At 44.5% G+C, this 20,501-nt stretch overlaps 1 protein-coding gene across 1 annotated transcript in view; it reads left to right on the forward strand.

Annotated features, from left to right (window-relative positions):
- The window catches only part of LOC124122602 (lysosomal alpha-glucosidase-like), a 43,615-nt gene extending 23,320 nt beyond the window's left edge, over window positions 1-20,295 (forward strand). Inside the window, exons 11-20 of the mRNA XM_048398189.1 lie at window positions 3,757-3,874; window positions 5,341-5,474; window positions 10,540-10,691; window positions 11,040-11,182; window positions 12,190-12,274; window positions 13,753-13,934; window positions 16,706-16,794; window positions 17,581-17,618; window positions 18,894-19,040; window positions 20,176-20,295. Of these exons, the coding sequence (XP_048254146.1) occupies window positions 3,757-3,874; window positions 5,341-5,474; window positions 10,540-10,691; window positions 11,040-11,182; window positions 12,190-12,274; window positions 13,753-13,934; window positions 16,706-16,794; window positions 17,581-17,618; window positions 18,894-19,040; window positions 20,176-20,235 (1,148 nt within the window). The 3' untranslated portion in view covers window positions 20,236-20,295. The remainder of the gene's footprint in view (window positions 1-3,756; window positions 3,875-5,340; window positions 5,475-10,539; window positions 10,692-11,039; window positions 11,183-12,189; window positions 12,275-13,752; window positions 13,935-16,705; window positions 16,795-17,580; window positions 17,619-18,893; window positions 19,041-20,175) is intronic.
- Window positions 20,296-20,501: the final 206 nt, after the last annotated feature.

Raw genomic sequence — 20,501 nt, forward strand, 5'->3', positions numbered from 1 at the left:
AGCTTGTAGCTCTGTGTCACTATACAGTGTGAATTCCAGGGAGAATTAGTTCCCAGCACCCCATCCCACACGAGGTACGTCCGATTGCCGGTGGATCCAGTAACATTGATTTTAGTTCTACCCTGAGTCTTGTAGCTTGTAGCTCTGTGTCACTATACAGTGTGAATTCCAGGGAGAAGTAGTTCCCAGCACCCCATCCCACACACTGTGTACGTCCGATTGCCGGTGGATCCAGTAACATTGCTTGTAGTTCTACCCTGAGGCTTGTAGCTTGTAGCTCTGTGTCACTTGACAGTGTGAATTCCAGGGAGAATTAGTTCCCAGCACCCCATCCCACACACCGTGTACGTCCGATTGCCGGTGGATCCAGTAACATTGCTTGTAGCTCTACCCTGAGTCTTGTACGTACGCCTAATTTCTAGTCACATGGCCTGTCTTCTTACGGTTGCCGGTCTACCATCTCAGGTATTCCTATCCTGTGTTTCCCATTGCCTGTATTCTACCTTGCTCCCCGTGTGATTCCGTACACATTACATTCTCAGCACCCTCGGCTCAACACTACATACGTCACAATGTTGGCCTATCCAACAATAGGGGGGCACGGGTGGCCCAGTCGTCTGAGGCGCCGCGACTCGCTGTGCAGAGTTGCGTCCCTTGGGCACGCCAGAAACCTATGATTGTGGGTTCGAGTTCCGGCTCGCCCTGATTATGTTTCTAGGTATGTCAGCACCATACCCGTGCTCGTGGGTTTCACCGAAGTGGTAAACGTCTGAGACCTGCGTGACTTCGGGCTTTCCTCCCACATTAAGCTGACACGCCGTGATATAACTGGAATACTGTTAAAAGCGGCGTTAAACCCAACTCACTCACTCACTCACTATCCAACAATATTGCCTGCTGTTCAAGCTCCTCCGCTGGACAGACTTCAAGTACCCTAATTACACACTACCTCCCGCATTTTCCTCCATTGCCTGTATTCTACCTCATCCCCGTGCAATCTCACTGAAATCAGATCTTAGTTCTCGCTACCGCTATAAACAACGATCTGAGGACATCCCATTACGGGTCACGTCAGACCGACCTTTCGCGAACTTTGACCGACCAATGGAATGACTGACAAGAGGTCGACATTAGCCAATCAGAAGGCAGCTTTCTCGTGCTGTACGGTACTAGTTCACACTGGCGACTACGTTTCTAAACATATTTTGAAAACTGCACAAAAGAACGTTCTGGAGTGGCTCATACATGGCCTCATTTGTATGGATTCAGTCGCAAAGCCCGCACTGTCGTTCGGAATACCGCGTATCAATTGTTTCTAAGTTGCAGGATTAGAAAATACATTCCGACTATCACTCTCCTGATCTGGCAATCTACCCTCTGATTGGTTGGATGAAAGGTCGTTCTGACGTGACCCGTAATGGGATGTCCTGAGATCTTTGTTTAGCGGTAGCAAGAACTTAGACCTGATTTTAATGTGATTGAACCCGGATCTTCACGGGGGAGTACAATGTGTCATTTTAACTTTTCATATAGTCAGTTGCAGCTTTACTTGAGGAATGTAAAGTTATTTCGCGACAGTTTGTTTCAGCCTTTTGCAATGTTTCATATTATAATGTTTTTAACGATTTGTCTTTTACATTTAACTTTGGCAGCCACACTCGAAGAAGTCCCACAATCTTGACCTTTTTGCATGGTGTTGGTTTGTGATTGCTCATGTTTACGTGGCATCAATACAATATAGGTATGGTCGTCGATAATGAAATAGACCGCCTCCCTGGTGTTGTGGGCAGAGGTCTGTCAGGAGAGCGGAAGTTTCGTGGGTCGATCCACAGCCGCGTCATATGAAAGGACATTAACAGATGGTACTTGATGGTACCCTGTCTGGCGCTCGGCATTATAGGGATTTATAGTGCTAGCTCACTGAGCTACCATGCCGCAGTTTAACATGAATACCCCACTCAGACACAGTATACTGACACCGAGCCGACCAGCCCTTGTTTGAGCCCCGAGCGCTAGACAGGGTAACAACAAGTACCATCTTTTAACGTCTTTTGGTATGACGCGGCCGGGAATCGAACCCCGGACCTTCCGCTCTCCGGGCGGACGCTCTACCACAAGACCACGGAGGCGGTTCATATGAAAAGACAGGGTAACAACAAGTACCATCTATAAACGTATTTTGGTATGACGCGGCCGGGAATCGAACCCCGGACCTTCCGCTCTCCGGGCGGACGCTCTACCACTAGACCACGGAGGCGGTTCATATGAAAGGACAGGGTAACAACAAGTACCATCTATAAACGTCTTTTGGTATGACGCGGCCGGGAATCGAAACCCGGACCTTCCGCTCTCCGGGCGGACGCTCTACCACAAGACCACGGAGGCGGTTCATATGAAAGGACATTAACAGATAGTACTTGTTGGTACCCTGTGTGGCACTCGGCATTATAGGGATTAAAGCTGCTGCTCGAGGTAAGAATATATGTGTATCCGAGTCCTCTGGCATGGTATCTCAGTGGGCTAGTAATACTAAATAGTAATTTTTTCGAGGTGGCAAGATAAGAAAATACATTCCGACTGTCACTTTCCTCATCTGGCAAACTACACTCTGATTGATTTGATGAAAGGTCGTTCTGACGTGACCCCTAATGAGATTGGCTCCCTGTTCTGCTGCGAACATATGCAGTGTTTGACGCGTTGCCTTCAACCAACCTTGCCGTCATTAATGTGTATGTCTTTATGTATGTTTCTCTCTTGTATAGGGTGGCACGGGTGGCCCAGTCATCTAAGGCTCAACAATTCACTGTGCCAGTAACCTATGATTGTGGGTTCGAATCCCAGTCCGTTCCGATTATATTTCCAGTTTTGTCAGTATACCATACCCGTGCTCGTTTATTTCACCAAAGTGTAAACGTCTAAGACCTGCATCACTTTTGGCTTTCCTCCCACCATAAGGTGACACACCTTGATATAACTGGACTATTGTTCAAAGCAGCGTCAAACACAACTCACTCACTCACTCTTTGTACACTGCATACATTTCAAGAAACTCAGTCCTCAGCACACAAAAAAGTATTTCCCAAAATACTTATGATCCCCAGGCTTCTTTTAAGGGACCACGTACGTGGTCTAGTGGTAGAGCATCCACCAGGAGAGCGGAAGGTCGGGGGTTGGATGCCCGGCCGCGTCATGCCAAAAGACGTGAACAGATGGTACTTGTTGTTATCCTGCCTGGCGCCCGACATTTGGGGGATAAAACGAAGACTGATCGCTCGGAACCAGTATACTGTGTCTGAGTGGGGTGTTCATGTAAAACTGCTGCATGGTATCTGAGTGGTAGCACTAAAATTCGGCATTAGTAGCACACACACACACACACACACACACACACACACACACACACACACACACACACAGACAGACAGACAGACAGACACACACACAGACAGACAGACACACACACACACACACAGACACACACACACACACACACACACAGACAGACACACACACACACACACACACACACACACACACACACACACACACACAGACACACACACACACACACACACACACACACACACACGTCGTCGCTATATAAGTGCAATAATCTTAAACGCGACGTTAATCTCCATTTCAGCTCACGTCACCTTTTTCTCTCAGTGTTTAGGAAGGCAGCTGACCCGCCTCTTCATGTCAACGTTTTCCCAGGCTATATACATAGATTGTTATGTTATATATATCGTTGTTCAGCCCTGAATGGGAGCAGCCTCATGCAGAAGACGTTGTGCATGTCATCCACGTTCCACGGAGGACTCCACTACAACCTGCATAATCTGTACGGCCACTTCGAGGGCAAAGCAACATACAAGTAGGTACCAACAACAGAGCTACATCCAAGTAGGTACAAACAACAGAGCTACACCCAAGTAGGTATCAACAACAGAGTCACATACATGTAGGTACCAACAACAGAGTCACACCCAAGTAGGTACCAACAACAGAGCCACACCCAAGTAGGTACCAACAACAGAGTCACATACATGTAGGTACCAACAACAGAGTCACATCCAAGTAGGTACCAACAACAGAGCTACATCCAAGTAGGTACCAACAACAGAGCCACATACATGTAGGTACCAACAACAGAACTACACCAAGGTTGGTACCAACAACAGAGCTACATCCAAGTAGGTACCAACAACAGAGCTTCATCCAAGTAGGTACCAACAACAGAGCCACATACATGTAGGTACCAACAACAGAGTCACATACATGTAGGTACCAACAACAGAGTCACATCCAAGTAGGTACCAACAACAGAGTCACATCCAAGTAGGTACCAACAACAGAGTCACATACATGTAGGTACCAACAACAGAGTCACATCCAAGTAGGTACCAACAACAGAGCTACATCCAAGTAGGTACCAACAACAGAGCCACATACATGTAGGTACCAACAACAGAACTACACCAAGGTTGGTACCAACAACAGAGCTACATCCAAGTAGGTACCAACAACAGAGCTTCATCCAAGTAGGTACCAACAACAGAGCTACATCCAAGTAGGTATCAACAACAGAGCCACACCCAAGTAGGTACCAACAACAGAGCCACATACATGTAGGTACCAACAACAGAGTCACATCCAAGTAGGTACCAACAACAGAGCCACATCCAAGTAGGTATCAACAACAGAGTCACATACATGTAGGTACCAACAACAGAGTCACATCCAAGTAGGTACCAACAACAGAGCCACATCCAAGTAGGTACCAACAACAGAGCCACACCCAAATAGGTACCAACAACAGAGTCACATACATGTAGGTACCAACAACAGAGTCACATGCGTGTTGGTACCAACAACAGAGTCGCATACATGTAGGTACCAACAACAGAGTCACATACGTGTTGGTACCAACAACAGAGTCACATACATGTTGGTACCAACAACAGAATCACATACATGTAGGTACCAACAACAGAGTCACATACGTGTTGGTACCAACAACAGAGTCACATACATGTAGGTACCAACAACAGAGTCACATACATGCAGGTACCAACAACAGAGTCACATACATGTAGGTACCAACAACAGAGTCGAATACATGTAGGTACCAACAACAGAGTCACATCCAAGTAGGTACCAACAGCAGAGTCACATACATGTAGGTACCAACAACAGAGTCACATACGTGTTGGTACCAACAACAGACTTGAGTCACACACAAGAAAGTATGAACATACATCCTGCACTGGTTCCCTCCAGTTAACACATGCTGCACTACTGCGTGCTCCTTAACCCATTAACGTAAGGTTTCTTTTTCAGTGTTCTAAAAAATATCATCGGAAAGAGACCATTTGTCCTTTCTCGTTCTACTTTCGCCGGAAGCGGAAATTACGTCGCACACTGGGAAGGAGACAACTTTGCTGACTGGTCAGACTTGTACTACTCTATACCAGGTCAGACTTGTACTACTCTATACCAGGTCAGACTTGTACTACTCTATACCAGGTCAGACTTGTACTACTCTACACCAGGTCAGGCTGGTACTACTCTATACCAGGTCAGACTTGTACTACTCTATACCAGGTCAGACTTGTACTACTCTATACCAGGTCAGACTTGTACTACTCTACACCAGGTCAGGCTGGTACTACTCTATACCAGGTCAGACTTGTACTACTCTATACCAGGTCAGACTTGTACTACTCTATACCAGGTCAGACTTGTACTACTCTATACCAGGTCAGACTTGTACTACTCTATACCAGGTCAGGCTGGTACTACTCTATACAAGGTCAGGCTGGTACTACTCTATACCAGGTCAGACTTGTACTACTCTATACCAGGTCAGACTTGTACTACTCTATACCAGGTCAGACTTGTACTACTCGATACCAGGTCAGACTTGTACTAATCGTCTAAGCCGCCGCAATTCGCTGTACAGAGTTGCGTCCCTTGGTCACACTAAATTTTTTTTATTATGGTGGGTTCGAACCGGTTCGCCCCGATTATGTTTCTGGGTTTGTCAGCACCGTGCTCGTGGGTTTCACCAAAGTGGTAAACGTCTGAGACCTGCATCACATCAGGCTTTCCTCCCACAGTAAGCTGACACGCCGTGATATATCTGGAATACTTTCAAAGCAGCTATCACATGCAGTATACAGTATTTCAAGAGATATATACAGTATACCACATGCGGTAATATACAATGTACCGCGAGCAGTGTGCGCTGGGCAGTAGCGCACATTTCCTCCCCCCTCTCCCTCAAGCAAACCCCTCGTGGGGGAGTGACCAGGTCACAGGTCAGGCGTGCACTGGACAGCTGTTTCACTGGGGGCTAGTGAGGGATGCGGGAGGCCGGCCATACATACTCTTGGAGTTGTGGGACTGCAACTTCATGCTGTTGTCTTATAAGGCCAAGAGTAAGATCACCAGGACGACCACTGCACGTGAGGCATGTGGGTTGTGGACGAGATACCACATAGCATAGCTGTATTACCTTATAAAGAATAGTAATGAAAGTTAGAAAGAGATATATCCATCAAGACCGGCGAGGGCGGGCAGTTGAGATCTGGGAGCTGAACACGAAACAGCTCCCATGCACAATAAAACGTTGTGGACCCGCAGACGGATTTGTGTTGTATATTGAAGAAGTATCCCCTAGAACAACATACATTTTCTACGGCGGATATATTGGTGGAGCTTCGATCCTCGGTACCTCAAACCCAAAGCACCAAGATAAAGAAGGTAGTCAACACGAAGTGAATTTCTATTATTCGTCTGGGGTCCACGACATCATCTACAACATCAGCCACAACGTCGTTCACAACATCATCCACAACTTCATCCACAGCACCATCCACAACAGCAACAACGACGGCCACAACAACAGCAATAACAACAGTCAGAATTCTGGTTCATGTGGTTCGTCTACTCTCAAGCTATTTCATAAAGCTTGATATCGGCTCATCATTATTGTCTTCATCGTTTTCCCTACTCTGAGACCTTGTCACCACCCCTCCACCGTTAGCTGGGACCGGCAACTTCTGGGAAGACCAATAAAAGAAGAATCTGAAGGTTATTTCAGCCATCGCAACCGCCCTCTACCACTAGGAAGGTAAAAGACCATCGAAGCGTCACACAGTCCTTGATAAATATCATCAACTACAAGATCAGTGCCTGAACCAGAGAAGTCTTAGCTTTCTTCATTCTACTGTGTGTCTGCAGTGTGTATATTGTTTGTCTGCAGTATCCTCTCTCAAGAAACATTTCTCAAGAACGAAGTGACATTTGTTTTCTTAAACGAACATTTTATTATTTATTTCTTGGAACAATTCATCTATTTCATTCATTGGAACATTTATTGGTAAGAACTATTTTTTATTCCCATTTTTATATAAAACAAAAATATATAACGCCATGAATGTACTTTGCGATCCATGGGGCATTCCATACAGCCCATTAGCATATGAAACTCACTCACGTCACTCTTCCTCTTCAAGTTCGCCTCTTCAACACGAAGCGCCCCCACCCAAATCTACATTCTATATACCAACTGCCCAAACGTCATGTCTATGTTGCACTTTCTTTTGTTGTTATGTTTATGGACTTTTGTCACAGTATGCATACACAGTTAGACACCCGCGTACTCCACTCCCGCACATACAGAATATATTAACCTGTTAATGGCTTTTATATTAATCAGAAGTTTAAATTAATAACCTTCATATTATATGCTGACGTACATCAGCTTTTTATCCTCAGACGTTTAGATACTAGATAACGGTTTAATTTTATGCAGTCTAAGTCCTTCACATGATTATTCGGATAAGATATACAATATTTGATTTCTCTCTTGTGTGTATGAATATATGAGAACGAATGCAAGCTGATAGGAATGTTACGACTGGCCGTATGTGAGATTTCTTTGTCCTGTATATGTAGTACAGTTATTGATAATTGTATTGATTATTGTTTGTGATCTGGACATGTTCGTCCACTTCTATTATGATGTGTATTGATGACAAGAGGTTTATTGTATTTATTATGCTGTAGTTGAAATATGCTGCGTGCGAGGGGGGAAGAGAAGAGCTAAGCAGAGTGAGAGAGAAAGAATAAAAGGATGTGTGTGAGCCAGAGAGATACATATATTTTAATCAAATTTCAAACAAACTCTTCGTAATGCTTCACTGATGATCTCATTAAAATACCAACAGTGATTCAAAGTCTACTTTTTATACCATATACACAACCGTGCATTCATCGCCACACAAACCAAAGACATAACAAACCGAACACCTCAACTTACCTACAAACAAAATCGGATGATAGATGAAACATTGTCAACATATGTGTTTGTTAGGTTGTACAATTTGTGTTTACATGTATGTTTATGTGTGAAGGTTATAGTTTTATATACAATCGTTAATTATGTACAACAATGCAACAAAATGTATCTGCCACCTTTCATTGGATACGAAATTTGATATACTATAAAAATTAACTTGTGGTTCGGTCATCATCTGTATATGTAATATTCATATTTATGTATGACAGGCTTGGGGATGAAAGGTGTGCGCAGTTTTGTGTCTCGTATAGGTGTCAACTGTGTATAAACAGGTACAGGACAACCCTCAGACAAAAGAGCCATCACGCCATTGTCTGGGGACCTGGAGAGACACCGGGTGTTATATTGAAGAAATGATAATATAGTGATGGAGAGAAGGAGAGGAGTAGTAGTGTAGTGATGGAGAGGAGGAGAGGTGTCAACTGTGTATAAACAGGTACAGGACAACCCGCAGACAAAAGAGCCATCACGCCATTGTCTGGGGCCCTGGAGAGACACCAGGTGTCATGTCGCTATGCGGCAGGGTGGCTGATGGATTCCACCGTCTATCTGTCCCTTGATCACGGACAGACACACAGGCGTGTTCGATACCCATGGGAGGGGGATAGAGCAATCATCCTCTCTCCTCTAAGTCCCGGTACTAGTAGAAGGGCCAGCCATACCCGAGGGGAAATTGTAAACAAGATAAGTGCCATGGTAAATGTTGATGTTTTGTGATGTAATTGTATGTAACTAACATGGATGCGCAGAAGAAAGGAGAGTGATTGCTAATGTCAAATTTTACGTTATATACATTAATTTGAAAGCATAATGTGTAGGCTGAACGTGGGTCAGTGAACGCAAGAGTGAACGACTGATGTGTGTAAAGTAAAAGATAAGGAAAAAATATGATAGTTTGTTTATACACGATGATGACTGATAGGCTAATTTGGCTTATTATCTGATCATATTATGTCATATACAGGTATTAATCTAGCCATAAGAAACATGAACATGGAACAAACAATAGATTCTCATTACTGATGCCTACTGTTATAAACCAGCATAAGCAGATCATTGTTCGTATGTTTATATGATTGGTTGTATATCATGACTGTACATATGTATGTGAATGTGTTAGTAGATTGTATTGAACGATTATTAAGACAAAAAGTGGTCCACAGCAAAACATTGTACATCCTACCAAATCTAATTCTAAAATCATGTCCATCTATAATATTTATTGTTTATGTATAATATTTATTGTTTACCTATAATATTTATTGTTTAGCGATTAGACAACATTAAGGAAATTCCTTTTGATATATATCGATTGCCGACTGTATCTCATTCACAACCCTTATTAAGGACGTGAGGACACGTCCTTCGTCACGATCGGATCGTATATCACATGCAGTATACAGTATTTCAAGAGATATATACAGTATACCACATGCGGTAATATACAGTGGACCGTGAGCAGTGTGCGCTGGGCAGTAGCACACATTTCCTCCCCCTCTCCCTCAAGCAAACCCCTCGTGGGGGAGTGACCAGGTCACAGGTCAGGCGTGCACTGGACAGCTGTTTCACTGGGGGCTAGTGAGGGATGCGGGAGGCCGGCCATACATACTCTTGGAGTTGTGGGACTGCAACTTCATGCTGTTGTCTTATAAGGCCAAGAGTAAGATCACCAGGACGACCACTGCACGTGAGGCATGTGGGTTGTGGACGAGATACCACATAGCATAGCTGTATTACCTTATAAAGAATAGTAATGAAAGTTAGAAAGAGATATATCCATCAAGACCGGCGAGGGCTGGCAGTTGAGATCTGGGAGCTGAACACGAAACAGCTCCCATGCACAATAAAACGTTGTGGACCCGCAGACGGATTTGTGTTGTATATTGAAGAAGTATCCCCTAGAACAACATACATTTTCTACGGCGGATACAGCGTTAAACCCAAGTTACTGACTTGGTTGATGCATGTCATCGTGTCCCCATTGCCTAGATCGATGCTCATGATGTCAATCACTGGATTGTCTGATCCAGACTTGATTATTTACATACCGCCGTCATATAGCTGGAATATTGCTGAGCGCGGCTTTAAACGACATGCAACCATAAACTGAAAGCGGTTGTAAACGTGGAGTAATAAATCGGACATTTAATCATTTACCTTGTTTTGTTCGCCAGAAGTTCTCAGTTTCAACATGTTCGGCATCCCCTTCACCGGCGTGGACATATGTGGGTTCAGAGGCGACTCAGACGAGGAACTGTGTACAAGATGGCTACAGCTAGGCGCCTTCTACCCTTTCATGAGGTCTCACAACGAGAAAGTGGCGCCGGTAGGGTGTCATAACGTCACAGTCGGGTTCACTCGGCTTTTCCCGTTAATTCCATTGTTTTTTGTTTGTTTGTTGCTGTTTAAGGCCGCACTCAGCAATATTCAAGCTGTATGACGGCAGTCTGTAAATAATCGAGTCTGGACCAGACAATCCAGTGATTGATATCATGAGCATCGATCCACGCAATTGGGATCGATGACATGCATCAACCAAGTCAGCGAGCCGACCACCCGATCCCATTAGTCGCCTCTTACGACAAGCATAGTCACCTTTTACGGCAAGCATGGGTTGCTGAAGACCTTGAAAACGAAAACTAACATAAAATATAAATGGTGCCCTTTCTCGCAGGACAAAGATCCCGCAGCGGTGCGATTTAGTTCCGCTGCGCATGACCGGAACCGCGAGGCCCTGAGGCTCCGTTACCGCCTTCTCCCCTTCCTGTATTCACTCATGTCCATGAAGAGGGCAGTGGCCAGGCCCCTCATCTTCCAGTGCGTATGACTAAGTTATATTACCGCTGACTTACAAAGTTTGATTAAAATTATTTAAGGTACTCCAACACTTTGCTCGTGTAGAATTGCATAAATTTTCCTACAATTTACAGCCATATTTCATTTTCTATTGATTTAAATTTCCCTAATAAATCACGAACCTGAGGTAGCCTAGTGGTTAAAGCGTTCGCTCGTCACGCCGAAGACCCAGTTGCTCTCCCCCACATGGGTACAATGTGTGAAGTCCATTTCTGTTGCCCCCGCCCTGATATTGCAAGAGTATTGCTCAAAGTTGCGTATAACAGCTGAAATGTCGTTGTCGTTGTGGGACGTGGTCCTGTGCACAGATCGCAGGTCACAAATCAGGCGAAGTTAAGTAACGTTGGTCACGGAGAGTAGGTGGATGGGTGACCGTGTTCGGCAGCTTGACCTCTGAGAGTTTCTCGTACTTCGGTCCTGCCCCACACACACAAGCACATGTGGTGTCTTCTTAGGCAAGGGGCTTTGTTCGATAAAACCGGCCTCTGATTACCCAGCAGTGAATGGGTACTCGAGAGGTGAAATGGTTCTGTGACTGTTAACCGTCTAGCGCCTCACAGGCAGCTTGGGTTGTATACTCCCTAGGGAGCTGAGAAAGAAAATCGATTGGACACTGATCCATACACCGTGGAATAATGGCGCTAATTATAAATAATAATAATAATAATAATATTATTATTATTATTATTATTATTATTATTATTATAATTATTATTATTATTATTATTATTATTATTACAACAAAGAATAAACAAGTTGAAAAAGTTTCATGTCTTCCGCTTGAGGGGCAAGGTAGACCGAAATTTAATATAATTTTTTACTCCTTATTTACTGCCACTTCAGTTTTAAAAACAGTATCACAAAAACATGTTCAATTTCGGAAGGAATAATAATACCGCGAAACTAGAACCGAATTTAGCGAGGTAAATGTCATGCTGCCTGAAAGTAACTTTCAAAGTTTGTTCCAGGTACCCGACTGATTCCGCCGCCTACAGCATAGACAGACAGTTCCTGTGGGGAGACTCGCTGCTCATAAGTCCTGTGTTGGACAGGGTAAGTCCGTCTTAGTTTCTTGGTGGCTTGTCTTGAAGTTTCGACAACAACTGATACGAAGAAGAGTGGGTGAGTAGGGTTTTATGTCGCTTTTAGCAATATTCCAGCGATATCACGGCGGGGATACCAGAAAGTATACGAAGAAGAGTAAATGAGTATGGTTTTACGCCGCTTTTAGCAATATTCCAGCGATATCACGGCGGGGATACCAGAAAGTATACGAAGAAGAGTAAATGAGTATGGTTTTACGCCGCTTTAAGCAATATTCCAGCGATATCACGGCGGGTGACACCAGAAAGTATACGAAGAGGAGTGAGTAAGTATTGTTTTACGCCGCTTTTAGCAATATTCCAGCGATATCACGGCGGGACACCAGAAAGAATACGAAGAGGAGTGAGTGAGTATTGTTTTACGCTTAAAATGGTATTTCAGTGAGCTAGTTCTATAAATCGGCATCAGTCCGGACTAGTGCAAGCAGCCACACACACACACACGTACATGCACGTCGCTATATAAGTGCAATAATCTTGGACACGACGTTAAACCCAATTTCACCTAATCTTATTCATCTTATAAAGGTGTGTGTTATGATGCAATAAACCAATATGTTACACTTGGTATCATGGTAAATATGTGGCCTAGCAGGAACTACTTTCAAGCTCCGCATATATTAACGTGATGCCTTCTGTCTCAATAAAATATTGACTAACGTTCCCAATATGCTTAGATAGGGTTCCCTCATGTGTCGCCGAAACATGGCGTCAAACATGGCTGCGGATCATTTGACACTATATCACACATTTGACTGTTCACTAAAATATTGTACGCATGGACGTTTTCTGAAGCTACTTCACTCAGTGAAAATACATCTTAAACATCCATTATTTTAAAAATGACCTTATGTGAAGAAGATATTGTGTTTCTGTATCGTATATATATTTCATATATTAGGAATCTAAAATATGCCAAATATATGCCAAAGGCACACACAATACAATATTTATGTCTTATTAATAATTAATACGATACAAAAACACATTCGGCTAATGATCACTAAATATAACGCATGATGGGTACAATGTGAAACCAATTTCTGGTGTTCCCCGCCGTGATATTGCTGGAATTGCTAAAAGCGGCGTTCAATACAAATCACTCACCAAACTTGGAACTAATATATCAACATTTATGTATTTCTTGAATAATAACAATTTCCTCCATAACATCCTTTTCTATGGGGGCGGTCTGGTAGCCTAGTGGTTAAAGCGTTCGCTCGTCACGCCGAACACCCGGGTTCGATTCCCGACATGGGTACAATGTGTGAAGCCCATTTCTGGTGTCCCCCGCCGTGATATTGCTGGAATATTGCTAAAAGCGGCGTAAAACCATACTCACTCACTCCTTTTCTATGAAGCCATTCTAATTTTCAAATATCCCATGACAACATTTGTTTTGAAAAGTTTTGCGTCTTACATATACAGGGGAACAGAACAGTGAACGCCTATTTTCCTAAAGACACGTGGTACGATTTCTTCACTGGGGCGGAAGTGTCCAAAACAGGGCAATGGTCAGTTATCAGTGCACCGCTGGACAAGATCAATGTCCACGTCAGAGGAGGCAGCATTGTCCCGACACAGGTGCCCGATGTGACCACAGAGAAGAGGTAGGCATCCAGTGATACACTGTTTCCCGATGTTAATACTCAGAGGTAGGCCTTCAGTATTACACTGTTGCCCGATGTGACCACAGAGAAGAGGTAGGCATCCAGTGATACACTGTTTCCCGATGTTAATACTCAGTGGTAGGCCTTCAGTATTACACTGTTGCCCGATGTGACCACAGAGAAGAGGTAGGCATCCAGTGATAAACTGTTTCCCGATGTTAATACTCAGAGGTAGGCCTTCAGTATTACACTGTTGCCCGATGTGACCACAGAGAAGAGGTAGGCATCCAGTGATACACTGTTTCCCGATGTTAATACTCAGAGGTAGGCCTTCAGTATTACACTGTTGCCCGATGTGACCACAGAGAAGAGGTAGGCATCCAGTGATACACTGTTTCCCGATGTTAATACTCAGAGGTAGGCCTTCAGTATTACACTGTTGCCCGATGTGACCACAGAGAAGAGGTAAGCATCCAGTGATACACTGTTTCCCGATGTTAATACTCAGAGGTAGGCCTTCAGTAATAAACAGGTGCCCGATTTTAATGCACAGAGGTACATTGTCGCGACACAGGTGCCCGATGTGAACACAGAGAAGAGGTAAGCCTCCAGTGATACACTATTTCTTGATGTTAATACTCAGAGGTAGGCCTTCAGTAATACACAGGTGCCCGATTTTAATGCACAGAGGTACATTGTCGCGACACAGGTGCCCGATGTGACGACAGAGAAGAGGTAGGACTTCAGTCATACACAGGTGCCCGATCTTAATACACAGAAGTACCTTGTCCCGACACAGGTGCCCGATGTGACCACGGACAGGAGGTAGGCCTAAAGTGATTCACAGTTGCCCGATGTTAATACACAGAGGTAGGCCTACAGTGAAACAGGTGTCCGATGTTTATACACAGAGGTAGGCCTACAGTAATAAACAGTTGCACGATGGTAATACACAGAGATAGGCGTACAGTAATACACAGGTGCCCGATTTTAATGCACAGAGGTACATTGTCGCGACACAGGTGCCCGATGTGACGACAGAGAAGAGGTAGGCATCCAGTGATACACTGTTTCCCGATGTTAATACTCAGAGGTAGGCCTTCAGTAATACACAGGTGCCCGATTTTAATGCACAGAGGTACATTGTCGCGACACAGGTGCCCGATGTGACGACAGAGAAGAGGTAGGACTTCAGTCATACACAGGTGCCCGATCTTAATACACAGAAGTACCTTGTCCCGACACAGGTGCCCGATGTGACCACGGACAGGAGGTAGGCCTAAAGTGATTCACAGTTGCCCGATGTTAATACACAGAGGTAGGCCTACAGTGAAACAGGTGTCCGATGTTTATACACAGAGGTAGGCCTACAGTAATAAACAGTTGCACGATGGTAATACACAGAGATAGGCGTACAGTGATGCACAGTTGCCCGATGGTAATACACAGAGGTAGGCCTACAGTAATACACAGTTGCCCGATGTGACCACGGAGAAGAGGTAGGCCGACAGTAATACACAGTTCCCCGATGTGACCACGGAGAAGAGGTAGGCCGACAGTGATACACTGTTGCCCGATGTGAACACAGAGATAGGCCTACAGTGATGCACAGTTGCTCGATGTTAATACACAGAGATAGGCCTACAGTAATGCACAGTTGCCCGATGTTAATACACAGAGATAGGCCTACAGTAATGCACAGTTGCCCGATGTTAATACACAGAGATAGGCCTACAGTAATGCACAGTTGCCCGATGGTAATTCACAGAGATAGGCCTACAGTAATGCACAGTTGCCCGATGGTAATACACAGAGATAGGCCTACAGTAATGCACAATTGCCCGATGTTAATACACAGAGATAGGCCTACAGTAATGCACAGTTGCCCGATGATAATACACAGAGGTAGGCGTACAGTGATGCACAGTTGCCCGATGGTAATACACAGAGGTAGGCGTACAGTGATGCACAGTTGCCCGATGGTAATACACAGAGGTAGGCCTACAGTAATACACAGTTGCCCGATGTAGCAACATGTCCGATTGGGAATATTTTTAGCATAGCCCTGGCAAAACGTATTTACATGTATTAAACGATCTGGTCATGCATACACTGAAGTTGAATTAAGTTATATCTTTATTCAACCATATGAAAAATCAGAAGGAATGGGTGCACAGTCAGAAGGAAAAGCGAACATTAGTGACTTGTAGTGTAACCATAGAGTTCCAGATATTTTTAGTCATTAGACAATATATCACGTGACTAACCACGAGTCCGGGTAGTCCTGTGGGTACCCGGGTCCCTACCCACCCGATCCGGGTACCCGAGTTACCCGTCCCAGCCCTAAACTCAAGCAATATTTACTTTGAAAGGAATAGCCACAAATATGTGGGATCTAAAACACAATTCAGAACATGTTCAGTGAATGCTTTTTCTCCTTATGTTTTTTTGTCTTTAGTATGTGTTGTTTAACGCCGCACTCAGCAATAGTCCAGCTATGTGACGGCGGTCTGTAAATAATCGAGTCTCGACAAGGCGATCCAGTGGTTGACATCGTGAGCATCGATCCACGCAATTGGGATCGATGAAAAGCATCAACCAAGTCAGCGAGCCTGACCAGCCGATTCCATTTGTCGCCTTTTACGACAAGCATGGGTTGCTGAAGACCTATTCTACCCCGGATGTTCACTGGTCTAGTACCTCACTATACATATCTTTACCTGTGTGTGATCAGCTTGTTTGTTTGTTTCCTTCTTTCTTCCAACTGCAAGCCGACACAATGACTTCGGTCTGGTGGTGGCGCCGTCGGGCTCTAGGACAGCTCAAGGCTTCCTGTATTGGGACGACGGAGATACCTTAGGTGAAGTATGCTTGATTGTTTGTTTGTTTGTTGTTTAACGCTGCTTTCAACAATATTCCAGCTATATGACGGCGGTCTTAAATAATCGAGTCTGGACCAGACAATCCAGTGATTTACATCATGAGCATCGATCTAAGGAATTGGGATACGATTACATGCATCAACCAAGTCAGCGAGCCTGACCACCCGATCCCGTTAGTCGCATCTTACGACAAGCGTGAGTTGCTGAAGATACGTTCTAACCCGAATCTTAGGTGAATTTTGCTGCCCAAAAATCTGAACGATATTGGAATCCACGATCACCAGATCCGGGCTCGAGAAAGGGACGCAACTTAGCTAACTGCGATTCCTTCAAACTGTTGAGCACTCTATATATATGTTTACGTTTTTCTAGCAATAGTAAGTGAGTATGGTTGTACGCCGCTTTTAGCAATATTCCAGCAATATCACGGCGGGGGACACCAGAAATGGGCTTCACACATTGTACCCATGTCGGGATTCGAACCCGGGTTTTCGGCGTGACGAGCGAACGCTTTAACCACTAGGCTTCCCGACCGCCCCTTTCTAGCAATAACTGCAGATATATACATATAATTTCTATTAACCCTCATATGATTTAACCACATGGAGATCTAGTATAGTGTATTGCAGCCTGTAATCAGCCCATTGGTCCGCCACTCCATATCTGGCTTCCGACTTCTGTCATATACGGAAACTAAAAATATAAATATAAATTGGAACAAATTTTCAAAGCAAAGATCCTTAACGCTATATATTTATTTCCAGATGCACCGTTTAACAATATCCAATTCAATCTGGACGGGGTATGTATTTAACACTACACCACTGCGAGTAATTCTGGTTTAGAGGAAGCCATCGAGCGATAGACAAAGGCTGGAAGATCTAAAGTAACTCGTGACCCAAATACGTCATAATGACAACTGTAGGTTAGGACTTTTGTGAAAGACCCCGTGAGTATGGTTTTACGCCGCTTGTAGCAATATTCCAGCGATATCACGGCGGGGACACCAGAAAGTATACGAAGAGGAGTGAGTGAGTATGGTGTTACGCCGCTTTTAGCAATATTCCAGCGATATCACGGCGAGGGACACAAGAAATTGGCTTCATACAGAGTTACCAATGCGGAAATGTCGAACCCGGTACTTCGGCGTAACGAGCGAACTCTTTAACCACAAGGCTAAATCAATTAATCAATAATATGCAGTTATAAAACTCTTCCAAAGAAATACCTCAAAGGTAGTGAGTGAGTGAGTATGGATTTACGCCGCTTTTAGCAAAATTCCAGCAATATCACGGCGGGGGACACCAGAAATGGGCTTCACACATTGTACCCACGTCGGGAATCGAACTCAGGTCTTCGGTGTGAAGAGTGAACGTTTTAACCACAAGGCTACCCGACCGCCCCTACAAACCCAGTGATCCTAAAAATATAATATCCCGGGAGTTTGTTATTTCGTTGTGGGATGAAGGATGAAGAGGATGGCACGGTGGCTGTCTGTAATGTTGCATTGAACCGTGAACCAGTTATATATCTGGTCTTGATATGCAGGCAAGCAAACCTGACGTACGGCGTTGATGTCACTAGTTTACAAGTGTACGATAAAGTGAGTGAGTGAGTTGGGTTTAACGCCGCTTTTAACAGTATTTCAGTTATATCGCGGCGTGTCAGCTTAATGTAGGAGGAAAGCCCGAAGTGATGCAGGTCTCAGACATTTACCACTTCGGTGAAACCCACGAGCACGGGTATGATGCTGACAAACCTAGAAACATAATCGAGGCGAACCGGGATTCGAACCCACAATCATAGGTTTCTGGCGTGCCCAAGGGACAGCGAATCGCGGCGCCTTAGACGACTGGACCACCCGTGCCCCCTATACGATAAAGCACATCCGAGGGGTTTTACGATTTTTAAAACCCTCCCCCGCAGGATAAAAGTTTTAAAAATCATAAAACACCGAGGGGGGAATGTTTTATCTAACTTATAAACCGAAAAAACAAACTTAACACAACATTCAGCAACATTTTTTTCATTTTTACATTTTATCTTCCCTAATATCAACGCGTGTCCCTTGTTGCAGGAGCGTCTGACGTCCACTATCAAGTCCAGCAACTACGCCACGACAATGACGTTAGGGAGCATCAACGTGTACGGTGTGGCAGCAGCGCCTTCAACTGTCAGAGTCAACGGTATGGGCGTGGCTCACTCCTACGACTCTCACACAAAGGTGACCATTCTATTATCTCATCGATCCCAATTGCGTGGATCGATGCTCATGATATCAATCACTGGATTGTCTGGTCCAGACTCGATTATTTACAGACCGCCGTCATATATCTGGAATATTGCTGAGTGCGGCGTTAAACAACAAACCAACCAACCAACCAACCGTTCTATAATCAGATATATTTTACGAGCGTTTCTTTAGACTATCGCAACGCACTTTTATTCATAATATCAAACAAATATTAATAATTGTTGTATCGACGGTATATAAGTCAGAGAAATAACTTCTCTGAGATTTTGGTAGTAAATGTAAACCATCGGCGACGGACTAACCCTGTCCGGGTTTGTTTGTTTTCAACCCAAACCTCCGAAGCATGTTTCAGCGTAAAAGAATACACTTCATCCACGAGGATGGGAAGAATGCTTTTTGTGTTCATACAATGGATAATGTCACTGGAGATTCTTAAGCAGTTAACCTGTGTTGATCCGGGGTAGAACTGGTCTTCAGAAACCCATGCTTGTTGTAAGAATCGGCTAACAGAATCGTGTGATCAGGCTCGCTGACTTGGTTGATGCATGTCGTCGTTTCCCAATTGCGTAGATCGATGCTCATGATGTCAATCACTGGATTGTCTGGATTGTCCAGACACGATTATATACAGACCGCCGTCATATAGCTGGAGTGATGCTGAGTGCGGCGTTAAACAATCAGTCAATCAATCAATAATAAGCAGTTATAAAAGCACTTCCCCCCTCCCCCCTCGTCTAAAGCGCCGCGATTCGCTGTGCAGAGTTGCGTCTCTTGGGCACGCCAGAAACCTATGATTATTGGTTCGAATCCCGGTTCGTCCCGATTATGTTTCTAGGTTTGTCAGCATCATACCCGTGCTCGTGGGTTTCACCGAAGTGGTAAACGTCTGAGACCTGCATCACTTCAGGCTTTCCTCCCACATTAAGCTGACACGCCTTGATATAACTGGAATACTGTTAAAAGCGGCGTTAAACCAAATTCACTCACTCACTCACTCACTCACTCACTCACTATGTAAGGAGACTGTATAGTGGCTCCACTCGTAACAATTCTAACACTCCGAGTTTAGGACCAGTAATTATTAATGGTTATCATTACTTTTCAGGCTCTTTCGGTGACGCGACTGAAGGTGGATCTCCTGAAGCCCTTTGTTATGACTTGGTAGTTGTTCTCTTGAATGTGATGATACCGTCAAGTTGGTTGAATAAATCAAAGGTTATTTAAACAGCGTTCTAAAGTGAGACCGCTTCCATGGTCTAGTGGTAGAGCGTCTGCCCGGTGAGAGGAACGTCGGGGTTCGATCCCCACCCGCGTCATGCCAAAAGACGTAAGAGATGGTACTTGTTGTTACCCTGTCTGGCGCTGGGCATTAAGGGGCTAAAACAAGGACTGGTCGGCTCGGAGTCAGTATACTGTGTCTGAGTGGGGTAT

This window comes from Haliotis rufescens, unplaced genomic scaffold (genome assembly GCF_023055435.1).
Source record: "Haliotis rufescens isolate VD_foot unplaced genomic scaffold, xgHalRufe1.0.p SCAF_18, whole genome shotgun sequence".
Lineage (NCBI taxonomy): Eukaryota > Metazoa > Mollusca > Gastropoda > Lepetellida > Haliotidae > Haliotis > Haliotis rufescens.